Source organism: Salvia splendens, chromosome 3, assembly GCF_004379255.2.
Source record: "Salvia splendens isolate huo1 chromosome 3, SspV2, whole genome shotgun sequence".
Taxonomy (NCBI): Eukaryota; Viridiplantae; Streptophyta; class Magnoliopsida; order Lamiales; family Lamiaceae; genus Salvia; species Salvia splendens.
Window position 1 is genome coordinate 45,322,244 of NC_056034.1, and position 18,981 is coordinate 45,341,224.

At 39.7% G+C, this 18,981-nt stretch overlaps 3 protein-coding genes across 5 annotated transcripts; 1 reads left to right on the forward strand and 2 right to left on the reverse strand.

The window, feature by feature from the left end:
• Positions 1-46: 46 nt before the first annotated feature.
• Positions 47-2,787, reverse strand: LOC121793406. Of its 3 annotated transcripts, none has more exons than XM_042191410.1 (7): positions 2,664-2,787; positions 1,628-2,052; positions 1,362-1,531; positions 1,191-1,271; positions 1,015-1,090; positions 830-922; positions 47-463 (listed from the first exon to the last, which is right to left on the reverse strand). In XM_042191410.1, the coding sequence occupies exons 2-7, from the start codon at positions 2,034-2,036 to the stop codon at positions 255-257; spliced, it is 1,038 nt and encodes a 345-aa protein (XP_042047344.1). In that variant the 5' UTR covers positions 2,037-2,052; positions 2,664-2,787; the 3' UTR covers positions 47-254. The 3 variants fall into 3 exon arrangements, with proteins under 3 accessions (XP_042047344.1, XP_042047347.1, XP_042047345.1); XM_042191413.1 differs by lacking the exon at positions 2,664-2,787 and adding an exon at positions 2,618-2,637; XM_042191411.1 differs by lacking the exon at positions 2,664-2,787 and adding an exon at positions 2,594-2,612.
• Positions 2,788-12,421: 9,634 nt separating this feature from the next.
• LOC121793407 (IRK-interacting protein-like) lies at positions 12,422-14,579 on the forward strand. Its single transcript, XM_042191414.1, has 2 exons — positions 12,422-12,823; positions 12,900-14,579. The coding sequence occupies exons 1-2, from the start codon at positions 12,746-12,748 to the stop codon at positions 14,259-14,261; spliced, it is 1,440 nt and encodes a 479-aa protein (XP_042047348.1). The 5' UTR covers positions 12,422-12,745; the 3' UTR covers positions 14,262-14,579.
• Positions 14,580-15,205: 626 nt separating this feature from the next.
• Positions 15,206-18,919, reverse strand: LOC121796399 (peroxisome biogenesis protein 19-1-like). The gene is made up of 6 exons (XM_042195263.1): positions 18,831-18,919; positions 18,321-18,456; positions 18,145-18,193; positions 17,611-17,929; positions 15,993-16,309; positions 15,206-15,422 (listed from the first exon to the last, which is right to left on the reverse strand). The coding sequence occupies exons 2-6, from the start codon at positions 18,358-18,360 to the stop codon at positions 15,377-15,379; spliced, it is 771 nt and encodes a 256-aa protein (XP_042051197.1). The 5' UTR covers positions 18,361-18,456; positions 18,831-18,919; the 3' UTR covers positions 15,206-15,376.
• Between the last annotated feature and the right edge of the window lie 62 nt (positions 18,920-18,981).

Genomic DNA, 18,981 nt, shown 5'->3' on the forward strand with positions numbered 1-18,981 from the left:
TCGTAATCTTAAAAGTTAAAACAGAGGTTGCAGTTGCCCATCAAAAGAAGTCAGAACAGCTCCCCATCCATTCATAATTTCATACACATAATTCACAAAGAGAATTAAGCCATTACAGATATGCTAAATTCAACTTATAACATCTCATATAGTACATTAATTCTGGTACACGTAAATCACTAACATAGCTAGCAACTCTCAAGACCCAGAAACCTCCATCCCCCCCGTCTGTGTGAGAAACTGGACCGCTCAAATTAGTAGTGCTTGTTGTTTTGATGACCACTGCCAGCTCTGTGTTCTCTAACACGTGATGAGGAGCCTGATCCATTACCACCATCAGGTTTTGCTCTTCCTGAATGCTGCTGAGGGAGTCCTCCTGCAGCTGTTTTTGTGCTTCCTGCATTATTCGAACTCCCAACGCTAGGAAGTGCCCAGCCCCCTCTATCACTGATTCTTGCAGACCCTGAAAACATGTCACAACTCATACATCTCAGCCACAGGAGTACGAAGCCAAGAACCTACTCTCGAGATAAAACAGAGTCCATGACTTAAGAAACAACACAAATGAGGGAAGGCAGGGTTGGAAATGATACATAATTGCTTCATAAATGAATTATAGCTAACGGCTAACCACACCAAAAAAAAATAAGTTGTCATATCATAATGGCATTAAATGCAAAGATGCACTCGCCATGCTTTATCTTTTCAATATGCCTCAATAGCACCTCTCTAATAAGATACTAGTACTATTTATTTCATTGTAATTGGTTGTACATAGTCAATTATCAGGTAAACAGGACTAGACCAAGAGTAAAAGCAAATAACATACGCATAGCATCTCGGCTAGCAGATTCTTCACTCCATCCAGGGAGATGCATTTTAGCATTTCCTTTCCATGCTTCCTCAAAACGAGGTAGTTCATCTGAGCATGAAGACATAAACACATTTGTTAAGACAAAAAGGGAGGAACAGAAAAGGAATAAGTATCTATGTTATATAATGCTTGTGCAGTGCCTTGGTTGATATTGTGCAGAGTCTGCATTGTATCTACATGTCCATCTGACTTCAGTTTCCGGGTGACAGAATGACCCTGGAGTATGATCCAAATTCAAAAAAGAGATGCCAAATTAGGATATGTCCAGAAAAATACTATACAGGAGTAACAGGACAGGAAAAAATAGCATTGATACCTTGTTGTGGATTGCCCTTCCGACTCTATGAGTTGCTTGACGAGTTGATGAATCAGCTTCTTTGAATTCTTCATAGGTCAACTAGATTCAAAAGGTCCAAATTCATTTAAATGCCTAGTCCAATGAAAACATTAAAAAGGAAGATGGGTTCAGTGTAAAGTTAAAGCTTACTCCATCACTCCCTGTTCTCCTAGTACTAGATGTGGTGTAGAATGCACCATTAGCACCGCCATAAGAAACACTGGAACTTTGAAAAGTGAAGCTATTCACTCCAGGCTGCATCCTTCCATGTTGCATCTGGTTCATATCATTCCAGTGAGCAAGATGCTTGCTCTTTTTCTCTACAAGAAATGAAGAACAAAGCAGGAGATATTAGGACCAACCAGTCTAATCACCAGATACACCTCAGATGTTGCAACACAAAGCTCACCACTCACCAGTAGCTTCATCATCAGGGTCCTCCACAATGGGCTCCTTGCTCAATCTTCCATGTTTTCTAGGATTCTCTTTCTTCATCTCTCTACTCTCCTTCTCATCCTCTTCGTCGTCGGAGTTCAGCTCCTCAATCACCGGTCCCCTTGACATCACTGGTCCCCTAGACAGGTTAGGCTGCTGGGGTAAGCTGGGTGGCGGGTGTTGGAGGAATCCAGAAGTATGGGAATTCATAAATGGACCTCCATTAGAGCCAAAAGGGCTCGACTGAAACATTCCCCCAAAGGGGCTCCTGAAAAAGGGATCGTCAAATGGATCCCTTCCCCCAAAAAACTCGGAAATCATACTCCTTTGACGTCCAAAGCCACCAAAAGGGTCCCCAAAACCACCAAAAGGGTCTCTACCTCCCTGCATTTCTACAAGCTAGTCCCTGAAAAAAGCGAATGAAATTACAACAATTAGGAATGACAGATAAACCTTTTCGAAATTATGATAAGCAATAACCCTGCCTAAATAACTTTAACAAGTACAAGACAACTTCAGTTTCCAATTTACTCCAACAGATACTCAGATAGGGCTACCAACGAATGTTATAGTTTCAGCAAACATAAAACATTAATACTAAGGGCAAAAGAGTATGAAACCAGTTCTAAAGGAACAACCAATAAATCTTAGAGCTAGATAATGTTACATCCAGCTCAAAACAATCCTACACAAGGCGTTTGAAATATATCTTGTTTTAAAAATCACTCATATTCTTCGATTAGTAATCTTTTTAGGCGATCAATATCAAGGTAATATTCGCCCCTGGGAAGCAATCGACTAGAAAACTACGCATAAATATCTAACAACAGCTGAAATTTAGATGATTACACCTATAATCATCAAAGCATTAAATCACCCAGAAATTCGAAAGAAAAACATTAAGGGCAATTAACCAATCCTACACCAATAGGAAATCATTAACTGACACAAACTATCGATCGCACACATACAAACATAGTCCAACCATTACTTTGGGGAAGAAGACAATGAATATACCTAATTTGATAGCGTAAAAGAGATTGACGAACTTCGATTCTGCAGATTTGAGGAGAATTGAAGTAGATAGATGAGAGAAGTTTCTGGTAGGCCCAAAGAGAAATCGGGCTATGCTTTATCCAGCCCATTATTTATCGTAAGTAATATTTTTGTAAATTTATTGTTCAATAAACTTTTTTATATGCAAATGTGTTGTAGGAGACTAGTAGTAGTATAATTTAAAGTTTTTGTTAAATGGATTCAAAAGCTAAGATATCTATTAATTACTCTACCAGGCTAATTCACATACAATTTAATTTATTTTAATGCTGACTAATTACTGTTTAATCTACGTAGGTTTTACGTATTTTTAATATATATATATATATATATATATATAGGATATACCATATCAACAAATGACAAAATAACAGCAACAAAAAATGTTAACACAGTGTCAACGATTGACATTGTGTTTATACTTTATTGATATCAAAATCTTGAAATTGTTAACACAGTGTCAACGATTGACATTGTGTTTATACTTTATTGATATCAAAATCTTGAAATTTTGAAATTTTACAGTTGACTGCAACATTAGTTTGATATTGTCCGTTTTGGGTCAAGTCCGCATGGATTTGTTTTTGAGTCACTCCCAAAAGGCCTCAAACTAATTGGAGTTGGATAGAAATTATATACACCTTCCAACTTCCCTCACTCATCCGATGTGGGATGAGTTTGTATCCGAACAGACATTGTATTGAAAAGTTTAGAGTTTGTACAATAGAGTTTACATTTTATATAATATAACGTGGGTCGATAGAAGATGAGAGGAAAGTATTTAAGACCATGATCGAGAGAGACATTGTTTTATTCAAGGCCCATGATTGTGGGATTTGGGGAAAAAAAGGCAAGGGGTGAAGCTCTCGAGATGTTTAGCCAATGTTGGAGTCTGGCAGAAAAAAACAGATGACGTGTCCATGGTTGGAATTATAAGTGGATGTAATTGTAGGAGATGGTGGCTTGAGCATCAATGCATGTGCATGGTTTGCATGGGACTGAAGCAGCCGTGTGTGTGCTGAAGTCCACAGAAGCTTAAGGTGTGGAGCACACCATTTGATCAAGGTTTAGAAGTTCAATAGTTAGTTGAGCAACTAGCCGTTAGGTTGTTTGATTAACCGATTCTTGAAAGTGAAGCGATTCTTTCACTTTGTTGTTTCTTTTTTAGTTTGTATAAGTAGTCGGTTAGTATTGATAGTTGTGTGAGTTGAGCTTCGAAATAAGAACAGTGTACACAATAGATTGCTTCAATAATATTCTTCGTTTTCACCCTCAAAAGTTTCATCTTGTTCTCGGTTTACAAACCCCAATTTGTGTTCTTGAATTGTAGATCGTTTGATTTCTAAAACTCTTACAATTGGCGCTGTCTGTGGGAAGCGATCAAGAAGCTTGAAGAGATGGCTGCGCGCATGGAGGCTGAGAAGTTTAGTGGAAAAAATGACTACGGCTTATGGAAGATAAAGATGAAAGTCGTGCTGATTCAACAAGGCTTAGCGGCTGTGATTCCTTCTGCAGATCCAACCAACAAAGGGAAAGAACCAGCTTTGGACGAGAAAGCTTTGGCTAAGTTTGAAGAGATGCAATTAAAGGCTCATAGCGCAGTCGTTTTGTGCTTGGGAGATAAGGTGTTGAGGGAAGTTCAAAGTGAAACGACAGCGGATGGAATCTTGGCGAAGTTGGACAAGGTTTATATGGAAAAGTCTCTGGCAAATAGGCTCTATATGAAGAGGAGGCTTTACTCTTACAGCTTCTCTGAAAATAGGTCTATAATGGAGCAGTTAGAGGATTTCTCCAAGGCTGTGGACGATCTTGAGGCAATTGATGTCAAGATCAGTGATGAAGACAAAGCCATCCTTGTGTTGAATGCCCTACCTAACTCCTATGATCAGATGCGGGATGCGATCTTGTATGGATGGATAAGGTGAATTCTATGGCCGAGGTGCATGCTGCACTCATGGCTAAGGAACTACAAAAGGGCGCTCCAAGAAAACAGGAATCTCAGCCAGAATCTTTGAACATTAAGAAGTTTGGGAAGAAGAAGTTTAAGAAGAAGCTGGAAGATCCAAAGGGAGGGGTTTCTGTGATTAAGGAAACTCGAAGCTGCCACTGGTGTAAGAAACCTGGGCAGCTCAAGCGGGATTGCTTTGCTTAGAAGAAGAAGCAGGCAATGGAGGGCACATCTCACACCAATATAGTCAGTGGAGAAGCTGATGAAGAGCATGAGGTGCTGAATGTAATGGAGAAGGTTGAAAAGGGGTCTAGGATCATGGATTCGGGGTGCTCATTCCACATGTGCCCTCACAAAGATTGGTTTCAAGATATGGCAGAGGCTACTGGATCAGTACTCCTGGGCAATAATCAGACTTGCTCAATCGTGAGAGTTGGGAGCATTTTCTTGAAAGTCCATGATGGATCTGTGAAGAAGTTAACTGATGTGAGATTTATTCCACAAGTCAAAAGAAATGTCATATCCTTGGGAACTCTTGAGAAAAAGGGATTCTCATTCATCTCACAAAATGGAGAAATGAGAATATGCAAGAATTCAAGAACCATAATGATTGCTCAACGAATGGGAAGTCTCTATTATCTGCAAGCCACTGTGGTGAATGGGGAGGCTAATACCATCATCAGAACTGACTTAAGGAGTTGGCACCTCAGACTTGAGCACCCGGCAGAAGGCAGCATCAAAGCATTGATTCAGAGAGGCCTTATAGATGGTGATGGATCAGAGAAGCTTGGTGTATGTGAGGATTGCTTGCTGGGAAAGGCCAAGAAGCTCTCATTCCCCACTGGTAAGCATAACTCAGTCTCACCTCTTGATTATGTACATCTGATTTGTGGGGACCTGCCCCAGTTAGAAGTCAAGGTGGAGGCAGGTATTATATGTCAATAATCGATGATTGGTCTAGAAAGGTGTGGGTTTATGTGCTTAAAGAGAAATCTGATGCTTTTAAAACCTTCAAGACCTGGTGTAAGGAGGTGGAGGTTGAGAAAGGGTGTACACCTAAGGTGCTAAGAACAGATAATGGCTTGGAGTATGTCTCAAGGGAGTTTGATGAATTCTGCAATGAGAAGGGTATAAGGAGGCATAAAACGGTGCCAGCGAATCCTCAACAAAATGGTGTGGCCGAGAGGATGAATAGAACTCTTGTTGAGAGGGTAAGGTGCATGCTATCTTCTTCTGGTGCTAACAAGAGTTTCTGGGCAGAGGATGTGGCAACTGTTGCGTATCTTGTTAATAAGTGTCCAGCTTCTGGGATACAAGGGGAAATACCAGATGAGAGATGGTATGGGAATAAGGTGGATTATTCTGGACTTAGACCTTTCGGATGCAAGGCATTTGCACACCAGAGACATGGGAAGCTCGACCCCAGGGCCATTCAATGTATCATGCTCGAATATCAAAAGGGTGTGAAGGGGTATAGGCTGTGGTGTATCGAGCCAGGGGGTCAAAAGCTGATAGTGAGTAGAGATGTTGTCTTCATAGAAGACTTGATGCCCTTCTTGAAGCACAAGGCAGACTCAGAGGCTGACAAAACCAGTACTGCAGATGATGACCAATTTGAGGTGGAGCTGGATGGGAAAGAGGCTGCTCCAGTTCATAAGGAGAATGTTGATGAGGTTTATGAGATCCCAGGGGTGGATTATGAAGACCAAGAACCACACACTGATCAGCCTCCAGAACCTCAACATGATCAAGCAGATCTTACAAATTATCAATTGGCAAGAGATAGACAAAGAAGAACCAACATCAGAGCTCCTGCAAGGTTCAGAGATGATTCAGAGATGTTGTATTTTGCTCTGCACATTGCTGAGCAATTGGAGATGAATGAACCTGCTTCTTACACTGAAGCTGTCAAGGGACCAGAGAGCAAGCAGTGGATTCAAGCAATGAAAGAGGAGATTGATTCTCTGATCAGCAACAAAACATGGATTCTTGTTGACAAGAAGGAATTCAGAAAGGTCATTGGCTGTAAATGGGTTTTCAAGAAAAAGTTTGAGACTGCTGGCTCAGATAAAGTTAGGTTCAAGGCAAGGCTTGTGGCTAAGGGCTATAACCAAGAGGAGTGAGTGGATTACAATGAGGTTTTCTCTCCAGTTGTTAAACATAATTCAATAAGGGTGCTCCTATCAGTGTCTGCTAGAATGGATTGGGAGCTTGAGCAGTTGGATGTAAAAACTGCATTCTTGAATGGGGACTCGGAAGAAACCATATACATGTCGCAGCCACAAGGCTTTGAAGTCCCAGGATCAGAGGAGAAGGTTTGCTTGCTAAAGAAGAGCCTATATGGCTTGAAACAAAGTAGTAGGCAGTGGTATTTGAAGTTTGGAGAAAGCCTCACAGATCTGGGATTCACAAGATCCTTATATGATAGCTGCGTGTTTGTGAAAAAACAGCAAGGAAAGGAGCCTATATATCTTCTACTCTATGTAGATGACATGCTTATATCTGGTGCAGACATTGGTGAGATCAATAAGGTAAAGGCTCAGCTCAGAAAGAGTTTTGAAATGAAGGATTTGGGAGTTGCTAAAAGGATTCTTGGAATGGACATAATCAGAGATAGAAAGAGCAATAAAATGGGGCTGATCCCTTACTCCAACATAATTGGAAGTCTAATGTACATGATGATCTATACGAGACCAGATATAGCTCATGCTATAAGCACCACGAGCAGGTACATGACTGGTTATGGAAAGCAGCACTGGAATGCCTTAAAATGGACTATGAGATATCTGAATTCAGCTGATAAACTGGGAGTCATGTTCACTGGAGGAAAGAAGGATGAAGGGGAGCCCTTGGTAGGGTACTGTGACTCAGATTATGCGGCGAATGTGGATACAAGGAGGTCTCAAACAGGCTATATATTCACCCTATATGGTTCAGCAGTCTGTTGGAGATCAAGTTTGCAAAGTGTGGTTGCTTTATCAACCACGGAAGTTGAGTATATGGCACTTACTTCAGCAGTAAAGGAGAGTAAATGGCTGATGGGGCTGATATCAGATTTTGGAGTGAAGCAAGCCAGAATCTCCAGACATTGTGACAGCAATGGAGCTATCTGCCTATCAAAACATCAAGTGTTCCACGAGCGAAGTAAACACATAGATGTGAGGGCTCATTTCATCAGGGATGAGATAGAAAGTGGAAGAGTAAGGGTGGTGAAGATAGAGACAGCCCACAATCCGGCAGATATGCTAACAAAGGCATTGAACAAAGAAAAGTTGGACTGCTGCTGCAGACTTGTGAACCTGTTTGTAGTAGGATCTTGAGCATTGACATGCTAAGCCAAGGTGGAGATTGTAGGAGATGGTGGCTTGAGCATCAATGCATGTGCGTGGTTTGCATGGGACTGAAGCAGCCGTGTGTGTGCTGAAGTCCACAGAAGCTTAAGGTGTGGAGCACATCATTTGATCAAGGTTTAGAAGTTCAATAGTTAGTTGAGCAACTAGCCGTTAGGTTGTTTGATTAACCGATTCTTGAAAGTGAAGCGCTTCTTTCACTTTGTTGTTTCTTTTTTAGTTTGTATAAATAGTCGGTTAGTATTGATAGTTGTGTGAGTTGAGCTTTGAAATAAGAACAGTGTACACAATAGATTGCTTCAATAATATTATTCGTTTTCACCCTCAAAAGTTTCATCTTGTTCTCGGTTTACAAACCCCAATTTGTGTTCTTGAATTGTAGATCGTTTGATCTCTAAAACTCTTACAGTAATCATGCAGGATTAGTTAAAGAAGAGTGTCATTACTTGACTCGATGAGGAACGAGTATGGTCTAGAACCTAAGAAGGACTATTATACATGTATGGTTGATTTACTTGGTTGAGTTGGCATGCTTATTGAGGCAAAGAAGTTGATTCTCTCTATGCCAATCCTTCATGATGATGTTGTACGGGGATCTTTGCTTGCAGCTTTGCTAAGTTCACCACAACATCGATAGACAATTTTTTTGCTGAAAAACTTATTGAGACTGATCCCAAAATTTCGGGTCTTACGTTCTGCTCTCGAACATGTATGTTGAGGTTGGAAAATGGAGAGAAGTGATAAGGGTTTATAGAAGCTGATGAGATGGCATGGCGTTGTCAAACAGCCCGGTTGTAACTGGATTGAGATTGAGATCCATGTGCATGTTTTCATGGCCAAAGATAACAGAAGATGGAATATATTCATTATTGAGAATTCTTGCTAAGAAGATAATGAAGCTTAAGAAATATTCTCCTAATGTCAATTACCTTTTAAGCTCATGAGAAGCATTCAAGATGAAGAATATTTGTTTGAATTTGTGGGAAATGTATGTTAGTTTTTTCTCAGTTGTTATAATATAGGTTAGAACTTATTAGACTTAAGAAATAATTGGAATTTCAAGTAATTATTGGGACCATATAAAGATATCCATATATGTACTAGAAAAAGTTATGTTAAAGCATGAAACATAACATGCTACCTAGTCATATCAACCAGAAAACTTTAATTTTTTTCCCTTTCTAAGTAACAATTGAATGAATTTTATTTAACTTGAAGATATATAGACAAAATAATAGCTCCAAGTATGTGATATCGTTTCTACTTGTATAGAGAATTAAATGATGATAATAACAAGTTTTTAGTATGTTTACACGTTTCATAATTTCTTTAGCTACAACAACAACAAAAACGACGACAATAACAATAACAATAACAATAACAATAATAATAATAATAAATAAATAAATAAATAAAGATGAAAAAGAAAATGGATAATGAGACCAAGGCGTGTGGACTAGCAGATGAGTAGCCAGCCCGGGGCTACAACTCTTACCTTCAGCCCAACATTAAGATACATTACGTCGCACTAACCTAAATACAAATTATAACTCATACTGTAAAAAAATTCTGACCTTCAGCCCAACATTAAAATACATGACGTCACACTAACAAAAATACAAATTATAACTCATACTACTATAAAAAAATTCAATCTCATTGCATAAGATTCTTTATTTATTTCTTAAGATTTTTAAACGGTTTTAACCCGAATGAGATTGTTAAAACCATCCAAATCGATAAAATCGGGTTAAAACCGTTTAAAAATTGACAGAATTGTTAGTGTATGACCAATTGTGATCCGAGTTGAAATGTTCATGATGCAAAAATTCAAAAGATAAAGTATAAGACCAAAATCATAAAGTGAGCATATGTCCAAGACCAGTTTTGGCCTTTACTCTTATTTCTTATTTTGAACGAGTATATAAATATATACTCCATATATATTAGAAAACTTTGCATCTAAGTTAGACAGTATATTCAATGCATTTCATTCCATTGAATGCAGCTCACATAGTTTTTCTTGTTTTCAAATCATTATACGTCATTGTTATGGACTGAGAAACGTGCCTATGGCACTTGAATTTATACCAAATATTAGTCGGTAAATCAAATTCTTTTTTTCATGAGAAATAATGAAGTCGCAGATAAATCTACGTAGTCATATTTATGTTTTGATGAACAAATAGTATCTGTATATGGTCATGACAATTAATCGATTTAAGTGTTTTAATGGTTGATTAATTCTTTGCAATACATATTCAATTTTATGATATAGTTACTAGTTATAGATACTCCATAAAAATTGGAGCTCAAAGGAATTCTCAATCTGATTTCTACTCTTATGATACACTTTTGCACAATGCATTTAGAGAAGGAAGATGGTGACAACAAAAATTTAAGATTTCATGGAATTACGAAAAAATGAAAATATTGTAATTTAGGTAAAAGCTAGAAAGTTGAAGAAATGAAATCCAAAAATGATATTCCTTGCAAAACGGGTAGCACGAGTCTTCATTTAATGCTCTGGAGATGGAGATGGAGATGGAGATGGAGATGGAGATGTAACTCCACTGGACCTACCTACCTCCACAAATTGCTCTCACCATTAATTATCACTTTATTATTTTCAACATATAATTTTGTTTTATAAATTTTCACCTATCACCCACTCAGACGTTACGTGGACTCGGGCTTTAGAGCATCTGTAACGCGGCGGGCCGGGCCGCAAGTCGCGAGTCCCGGCCCAGCGTTATACGCTCCTCGGGCAGGGCCGCAACCGATTTTTATTTTTTTTTAAATTCGAAATTTTTTTCTATAAATACTACTTCATTTTCATACACATTCAACTTGGACAAAATTTGGACTCGCACCAACGTTTTCCAGCATTGACGTTATGTTTTTATGTATTTTATTTTCAGTTTTAAAATTTATATGTTGTAATTTTGCAGTATTCGGTGAAATTAAATTTTCCGTGTTATAAATTTTCGGCGTTTTTTATTTTACGTTCAAAATAGGTTGGAGTTGTGAATAATGTCATTTATTAGTTGTGGCCCGAGTTGCGGCCTGCAGGGTTATAGCAGTTGGGACCTGGGCCGCAACTGTAGAGGAATGATGACGTGGAGGGGACTTGGGGCCGGAAATGGTGACGGGGTTATTGATGCCCTTAGGCCACCCGCAACGCGTTACGCAGGTGGCTCGAGTCCTGTCCCTCCGTAACAAGACGGGCCCGGGACGCGTTGCAGCGTCCCGTCCCGTCACCATCCCGCCGAGACCCCTGTCACGCTGAGACAGCGAGTGGGTTTCGTCACGCTGACGCAATAAATTATTTTAATTTTAAAAATTCAAATATAATAAAAAAATTAAAATTCGAAAACGGTAATATTACCGTTTCCCTTTTTAAATTTTTTTTTATTTTTTTACTCTATAAATACTCCTATTTCATCCTCATTTCACACACAAACACACATGTAATCCTCTCAAATCATCTCTCTTTCCACTCCAATTTTCATCTCAAATTATCTCTTTTATTCTTCTCTCAAAGTTAATCGATCTAATGGGTCCATTTGAGCAAATGCGTCGAATAATGGAAGAATCACTTGAAGAAGATCGACGCCGGGAGGCGAGGAAGCCGCGCAGCCCCAAAGACGCTCCCGGACTTACATCCATCGTAACCGGGAGGAAGCCGCCGCAAGGTTACTTCTGCGATAACCCGGTATGGGGAGATACCTACTTCCGTCGTTGTTTCCGCATGCGGCGACCGCTATTTCTCCACATCGCAAATATATTTGCGCCCCGGGAAGAGTTCTTCTATGAAAGGTTTGACGTCGTCGGCCGTCCCAGCCACACGACGCTGCAGAAATGTACTGCAGCAATCCGTCAGCTTGCGACTGGACAAACGGCGGATGTGTTCGACGAATACCTCCACATTGGAGAAAGCACTTGGAGAATGTGTTTTATCCAATTCTGTAAATTTATGTAATTTTTTTAAATGTAATTTTTTTAAATGTATTTGTTCTAAATTATTGTACTTTTTGAAATTTTAATAGTATTATTCAATTTAAATGTATTTGTCTCGTAAATTAAATTCCGTACGTTGATACGATTGTAAATTAAATTATATAATTATTATTAGTGATGTGGATATGTAGTGTGAAGGCTATGTGAGGGCTATTTGATGTCCGATGTGGCAAACTGATGTGACAGGAGAATTGTAGTGCTGTGGCAGTGTGAAGGCTATGTGAAGTCCAGGGTTACTGGAGATGCTCTTAGAAGCCCGTTGGCCAGAGAGCCTGATGGCCAAAGAGACGAGCAATGCAGTCGCTTGATTATGGAGTAACAAGAAAATCCAAAAATGGCCGGGAAAAGTGAAAGCATCAAAAGTTTTGAATAGGCAGTCAAAAAAGGTCAATCACTTTTACAGCGGAGGCGAGTATACGTCACGCACCAGTAAAGGTGGAGGCATCAGAGAAGGGCGCGTGGCATTAATGACCCAGCTGCATTTACTGATCCTGCTGCTGTTGCGTTTGGGGTAGATACATACATACAAACATGAGTCATTAAATTCTCACTAATCTCCTTCACTCTCAATTTCTCAACAAATTCTTCACCCAAGAATCAAAATATAAAAAATACTCTTGTGGAATGATTGAGATTTGAGAGATAAATAGGCCATGCATGAATCGTTGTTGTGAAATTGTTGATTTTGGTGGGATTTGTTGAGAAAAGAAAGAATCTGTGGGTAGATGAAATCAATGGCGACTTCTTCTTCTTCCTCCTCCAAAGCCTCGCTCTCCCCGCATCACCCTCCCCACTTCACTCCGGTTAGTCTCTATCTATCTATCTCTAATCTAAATTAGGGCATTCGATTTGATGAATTTAATTTGGTGATTTTGACAGATTGAAGAGGGCAACGAGGAAGAGGAATTCTCGCAGGGGAGGGTGAGTTACAGAGCAACTCCGACCAGCAGCGATTACACGCACTTCCCGACGCCACTGAATTCCGAGAAGAGTCGCCGCAGCAGCAGCAGCAAAACTTGTTCGTCATCGGCGAAGAAGAGCGATGAGACGAGCGGCGTGTCGTGCAACAAGTGCAGGCCTAGCAATAGGGAGAGGTTGTCGGTTGTTCCGTTGGAGGGCAACAACCACAGGCTTTCGATGACTAGCCCCAACGGAATTTTCAAATCTGTTTTAGCCTCTCTCGCGCTCAAGAGGAGCCCTAAGTCGTCGGATTCGTCGTCGTCGCGGGAGGAGCACTGGAAGATCGCGGTGGCGGAGCTCTCCAATAAGCTAATCCAGGCGAGCCGGCGCCGCGATGAGGCCGTTCTAGAAGCTTCCAAGCTCAAGTACTCCATGGCCGAGCTCGAGAAGAAGCTCAACAAGCTCGAAATCTACTGCCACAGCTTGAAATCCGAGCTCGAAACCTGCAATTTTAACGGCAACAATGAGCAGCAGCAAAAATCGATGAATTACAAGCAAATCAAAGTGGGGGATGAGTCTAAAGTGATCGAGCATTTCTTGGTGTCGGTTTCGGAGACGAGGACGTCGGTCCGTTTCTTGGGCCGGGCCCTGGGCCTTCAGCTCCGACAGATGGGCCCGAAAGTCTACGACCGGATCGCTATGCTTCTGCAGCCTTACGACATCAAGATTTCCATCTCGAGGAACCCTCGGGCCCTTGTGTTGTACCTCGAGGCCTTGCTCAACAGAGCATTCTTCGAGGATTTCGAGTCGGCTGGATTCCACAAGAGCGGGCCGAGCCCGATTCTGAACCCCATCGACCGCTGCGAATCCAACTTTGCCATGTTCAGCCGGCTGCAGGAGCTCACGTGGGAGGAGGTCCTCAACAAAGGGACCAGGCATTTCAGTGAGGAGTTCAGCAAGTTCTGCGACAGGAAGATGAGCGACATTGTGGCTCTGTTGGGCTGGAATCGGGCCTGGCCCGAACCCCTCTTGCAGGCCTTTTTCGTAGCCTCCAAGGCCGTGTGGCTCGTCCACCTTCTGGCTAACTCGTTGCACCCGGGGCTGCCCATTTTCCGGGTCGATAAGGGGGTCCGGTTCGACCCCGTGTACATGGAGGATATGGGCGGGGACAAGGCTAGGAAACTCGTCCCCGCCATGGTTCGCATCATGGTCACACCTGGTTTCTATGTGTACGATAACGTCGTTAAGTGTAAGGTGCTATGTAGGTATTACAATAACAACAACAACGGAGTTACTGGTAGCCATATATTGGACGCGGGCTTCACCCCATCCCCGTCGTAGCCGATAAATCGAACCAAATCCAATAGGGAAAAGCTATGGTATCATTTGTCTCGATATCTTGTGTCGATTTGCGAAAAGCTGGGATTTGGACAATGAGCATATTTGAAATTGGAGGGGAATACCGAGAAGTAGTTTTTTATTGTTGATACAATTAGCAAGTGGAAAGTAGAATGTTTGGAGTTATGTTATTGTTTGTTGTGTACTGACTCGTTAGTTGGTCAATTTTGCTGCTGAATTCTCTTGTTTTTTTTGCAAGGTTAAGACAAGTTTGGCATGTGGGTATACAATGTATGAGTAGTGTATAAAATTTTTGGACTTTTCACTTTTTAGCACTATATAATCATTACACATTTCTCATCTGTTTGAGTTGTTTGTCGGGTCGGTTAACCCGGTAGGAATACGGCTCATTACTGGTGTACATTATGGGAGTGTTGTAGTTGGTGTCTTGGTCATTAATGTTGCCACATTAGACTTGGTAAAATCGAAATCTTTTAAATTATTGGACTAACTAAAATTACAAAATAATACTCCCTTGTCCAGTAAATTTTAAGTGGGTCATGTATGGTGAAAGGAAACACTCTTTGTTATAAACTTTTATGATAATATGGGTATGACAAGATTGAAAAACTTGGGACAAAAAATACTTTATGGTAGGATAGTGACCAAAAGATAAATGTCTACAAGTTTTTCTGTTGTACTAAATGGTAAAAACTATAAACTCTTGCAAGAGGAAAGAAGTTTTATGAACTCCAATGTGGTTTTGATTTGAAAGTTAAGAAACTCAGTTCGCACTTAACCTTTTCTCTCAGTACTAAAATAGTGTAGTTAACCAAATTTTGAATAACTCAAGCAGTCAAGTCAATTATAAAACTTTTTTTTAATGAGACAATTGAGAGCAAATTGTGCAATGAGCAGCATTTACAAACAAAACCGTTACAAACTGCTTGAAAAACCTTAGGACTGGTGTAGATTATTAAAATGATGAAGATATTCAGCAAAGCTGAAAGCTAATGCAAAAGAACAGGATTTTAAAACAAAGATAGTTAACAAGTGAGGCCCACATATTTTATACTGTTAACTTGCAAACTATCAGGACCCAGGGCTAGTATCTTCGCTCACATAATACTACAATTCTGTTGAGACTCAAACATTTCTGGAGACCTGCAGCAGCAAAAACAACAACTCAATTAGCTATTCCCCTAAGAAAAATCAAGAAACATATGATACGTCTGGTGAAGAAAATGAAACGAGCCAAAATCCAGGCAACTCACATGAAGCAAAGCTTAACTTAGAAGCATGTCTAGGGAATTAGGAAATAGATTCATCTGCAATCATGCTGTTATCCACAAGCTAAATCTACACAAGGAATTGAACTAATAATAACCTCTTTATCTCTTTTAAGAATTTATCACAACTGTGAAGACCTATTTGCAGTAGAAGTTCATTGAGGAACGCATATTCTTGGATCTCCAACACTGTATTAAGCTTTTGTGTATACCAAATATCTGTGCCTTCAGTTCAATATTTTTTCACAAAACTCAAGCTAGAATACTCCTCAAACTACTGCATGATTGGTGTGGAAATGCAATTTCTCTGATTCAAGTTAAATGATTAACATAGCTGCTCTGCGAAAATGTATGTTCCTGATATGCTACACCAAACTAGTGCATTCCTCTTAGGCTAAAAATATTTAGAATAGAAACAGGAAAATTTATACTAGTATATACTTACAATTGTCCGAGATTTGATAGATCAAAGTCTGGGGCAAGCTCTTGCACAATATCATTCGGTGGTTGACCACACTCTTGCATTTTCTGCATAAGCTCGACAATCTTGTTGAAGTTTTCAGGCTCGGCTTCATACACTTGATTCAGATCTTTTATAAACTGGTGTTGATTAGAATATCGAGTGTACTCTTCATCTGTGAGTTTAGCTTTATTCTCTTCCAACCAAGTTGGGTAGCGTTCACCAATTTCTTTCATAGGTTCATAAAGGATTTCCTTGGACAGGAGCTGTTGCATCATGGTTTCTACAATTGACTCCATATCCTGCAACCACAAGTCCAAAAGTCATGTTTATCACCAGTTATACGTTAAGTAAAACATTAATAAGAAGAAAATTAAAAATAAAACAGCAAGCATTAGCTGCTATATCTGCACAAAATCATGCTAGTAAGCCAAAGAAAAAAAAACTGATGTAGATAGAAAAGAAGAAAAGACAAAATAATTATACATAACCATGTCGTGTGTTGGGGAGGAGGACAGGCTATGAAGAGTGGTGAGATGTTGAACGCAAAACATATAAGGACACCATTAGAAATAAACAATTCCAAATAACCAAATGACTTCACTACCATCGATCCAACATCCTCTTCATTTAGTTTCACAAAGATGCTATCACAAGTATGCGATGGTGAACACTGAGGGAGATCACATTTTTTCTGCCTGAATACCTTATGGTACATGCGCAATCATTCATTGACAAGTGCATTGCATCTAACCATACAACTAGGTAGAATCAGAAGACTTCAGGAATGGCACACATGAAAATAACGTTGTAGTGATCAGGCTTATCTTGTTCGTGGCACTACCATTCTACACGATAATTTTTTTTTACTATTTTCCAATTAATTGTTATATATTTTACAAGTTCTGAGGTTGTTATGATATATTCTTATCTCATGTACTTGAGTATAATTTAATTAACTAATATAGTACTGTTGTAGTGTCGACAAGAACACGGTCCTTATCGTGTTTGTATCATTATTGTAATAGCATGAAACATGACAGAATTACAAGAATTGCCATCCAAACTAAACTCTTTATTTGGGCTGGGGTTTAATCCATAATGCTAAAATAAGTTGATGATAAAATTCATTAATTGATGGGACTTGGGAGAAGGAACATCACAAGATCCTTCCTACTCCTACATAGTCTTTCGCAACACAACAAGGATAACAAGTACCCACGGCTAAAATTATCCAATTAATTGGCTTCAAGACTCATGAATTTGATTATGCATTTTAGTGGTGAGAGTTACACAACTAAACATCTTGCTCAATTCCATCCATTGACCTTAAGGACACGAGACCATGTCACACAGCATGCAACTAAGACTTCAGATCATGTATGTAGCATATATACGATTTTAATGATAAAAATGTTCTTAGTTGCAAGGGAACTGCAGAGAAGGACTAACTGCTCTTTCTTTCTCAAGAAACCATCAGCAGCCAAACTTAACTTCCTTAAGAATTCTCACTAAACAGAACCAAAATTTACACCTCCACTTACAAACAGCAAAGACCATCAGCTAAAAACCATAAACTGCAAATTTAGCAAGCCACACTAACCTGTGTGCCTGCAAGCTCCTCAAACTGCTTGACCCAATCTTCTATCATTGGCTCTCCACCAAAGCCATCTCCAGCCATTGGTGGTCGAGGCCCAGACACCGATTCCAAACCTTTCACCGCCTCCCTAGTTTGTTCCCTCAGCTGATCAAGTGCCTCTGTAATGTGTGATTCTTGCTTTGTTGGTGGTACCTTTTGTTTACCCTTTTTCTTGCTCTTTAAATCGGGCAACCCCATCCCCAACCCTTGAACATTCCCACCAGTCGATGTACAATGCTCTTGCTTGGTCTCTCTATTCTTATCACCATTATCATCCACACCTCTATAATCCAACAACAAATATCATCAGTACAAATGTCTAGATTAAAGAATCCAGAAGTATAAGTATATAATAAAATCCTTAATCACCAAAAATTATTAATTAAAGAATCCAGAAGTAAAATATATAATAAAACTTAAAACCACAGTCCACTTGATTCTCTACAATCCAATCACCAAAAAAAACATAATTTAGGTAAGGGAAAGACTAAGGTGTACCTTTGAGCAGAAGATGCGAGATTAAGGCTCTGAAAATCATCCAGAGCGCCTGAAAATAGTTTTATAAACATATACAGAATCAACTGGCTGCTGTTCTGTGCCCCTCTCCATATTCATCCAAACAAATAGAAAATCAAAGAAAACAAGTAGAACAAAAAGGGATTAATTCCTCTTACTGTCAAGAAGTTGGTCTAAATCGTCGGAGTGGTCAGCCATTTCTTGTTTTCTCCAACTCAAACTTCAATTACTGAATCGCCCCTTTTATCAGTTGCGCGTGTGTATTATTGTGTATATACACAGCAGAAAATATTTCTAGAAAAAAAACAAGAAGAGAAAACTAAATAAAGGGTTTACTGGACAATTAACAAATGCGTAAGCGTAATAATTAATATAGGACGGATTAACCGAGCGAGGAATCTAAGGCGGTGGTTAAGTCTCCGTAGCCTATTTTCTAGCTAGAGACTAGAGTTTCAATTCGCACTCGTTATTTTTGTTTCATTTCACCCACACTCGTGTATAAATTTTGCATCGCAAAAATATCCAAATTCCTGTATAATTTCTGAAACAAGATAAGATCAACTGTGCCTGAATTGATAAGCATAAATCAGAAACAGAAATAAAATAAATAGATAAGGAAAATAAGAATAGAATAAGAAGTTTGAGTTTGTGGGGAAGAGGAGGCTAACAGAGAGGTGGCGGTGAGCTGTTGTTCTGAGGCGACTGTGGTTGGCCGAAGGGCTGATAGAAGTGGTGGCTGGAATTGAGTTGGACCCGCCGGTGATGGGTCTAGATATGGGCTTTTTGTTGGGCCTGGATTGATTCAAGTTATTGGGCCAA

Coding starts and splice junctions, on each gene's coding strand:
- LOC121793407 (XM_042191414.1), top strand. CDS start 12,746: ATGAAATCAATGGCGACTTCTTCTTCTTCCTCCTCCAAAGCCTCGCTC. Junction 12,824..12,899: donor ACCCTCCCCACTTCACTCCG/GTTAGTCTCTAT, acceptor TGATTTTGACAG/ATTGAAGAGGGCAACGAGGA.
- LOC121793406 (XM_042191410.1), bottom strand. CDS start 2,036: ATGCAGGGAGGTAGAGACCCTTTTGGTGGTTTTGGGGACCCTTTTGGT. Junction 1,532..1,627: donor CCCTGATGATGAAGCTACTG/GTGAGTGGTGAG, acceptor CATTTCTTGTAG/AGAAAAAGAGCAAGCATCTT. Junction 1,272..1,361: donor GGAGAACAGGGAGTGATGGA/GTAAGCTTTAAC, acceptor TTTTGAATCTAG/TTGACCTATGAAGAATTCAA.
- LOC121796399 (XM_042195263.1), bottom strand. CDS start 18,360: ATGGCTGACCACTCCGACGATTTAGACCAACTTCTTGACA. Junction 17,930..18,144: donor CTCGCATCTTCTGCTCAAAG/GTACACCTTAGT, acceptor GTTGGATTATAG/AGGTGTGGATGATAATGGTG. Junction 16,310..17,610: donor AGGAGCTTGCAGGCACACAG/GTTAGTGTGGCT, acceptor TTGTGGTTGCAG/GATATGGAGTCAATTGTAGA.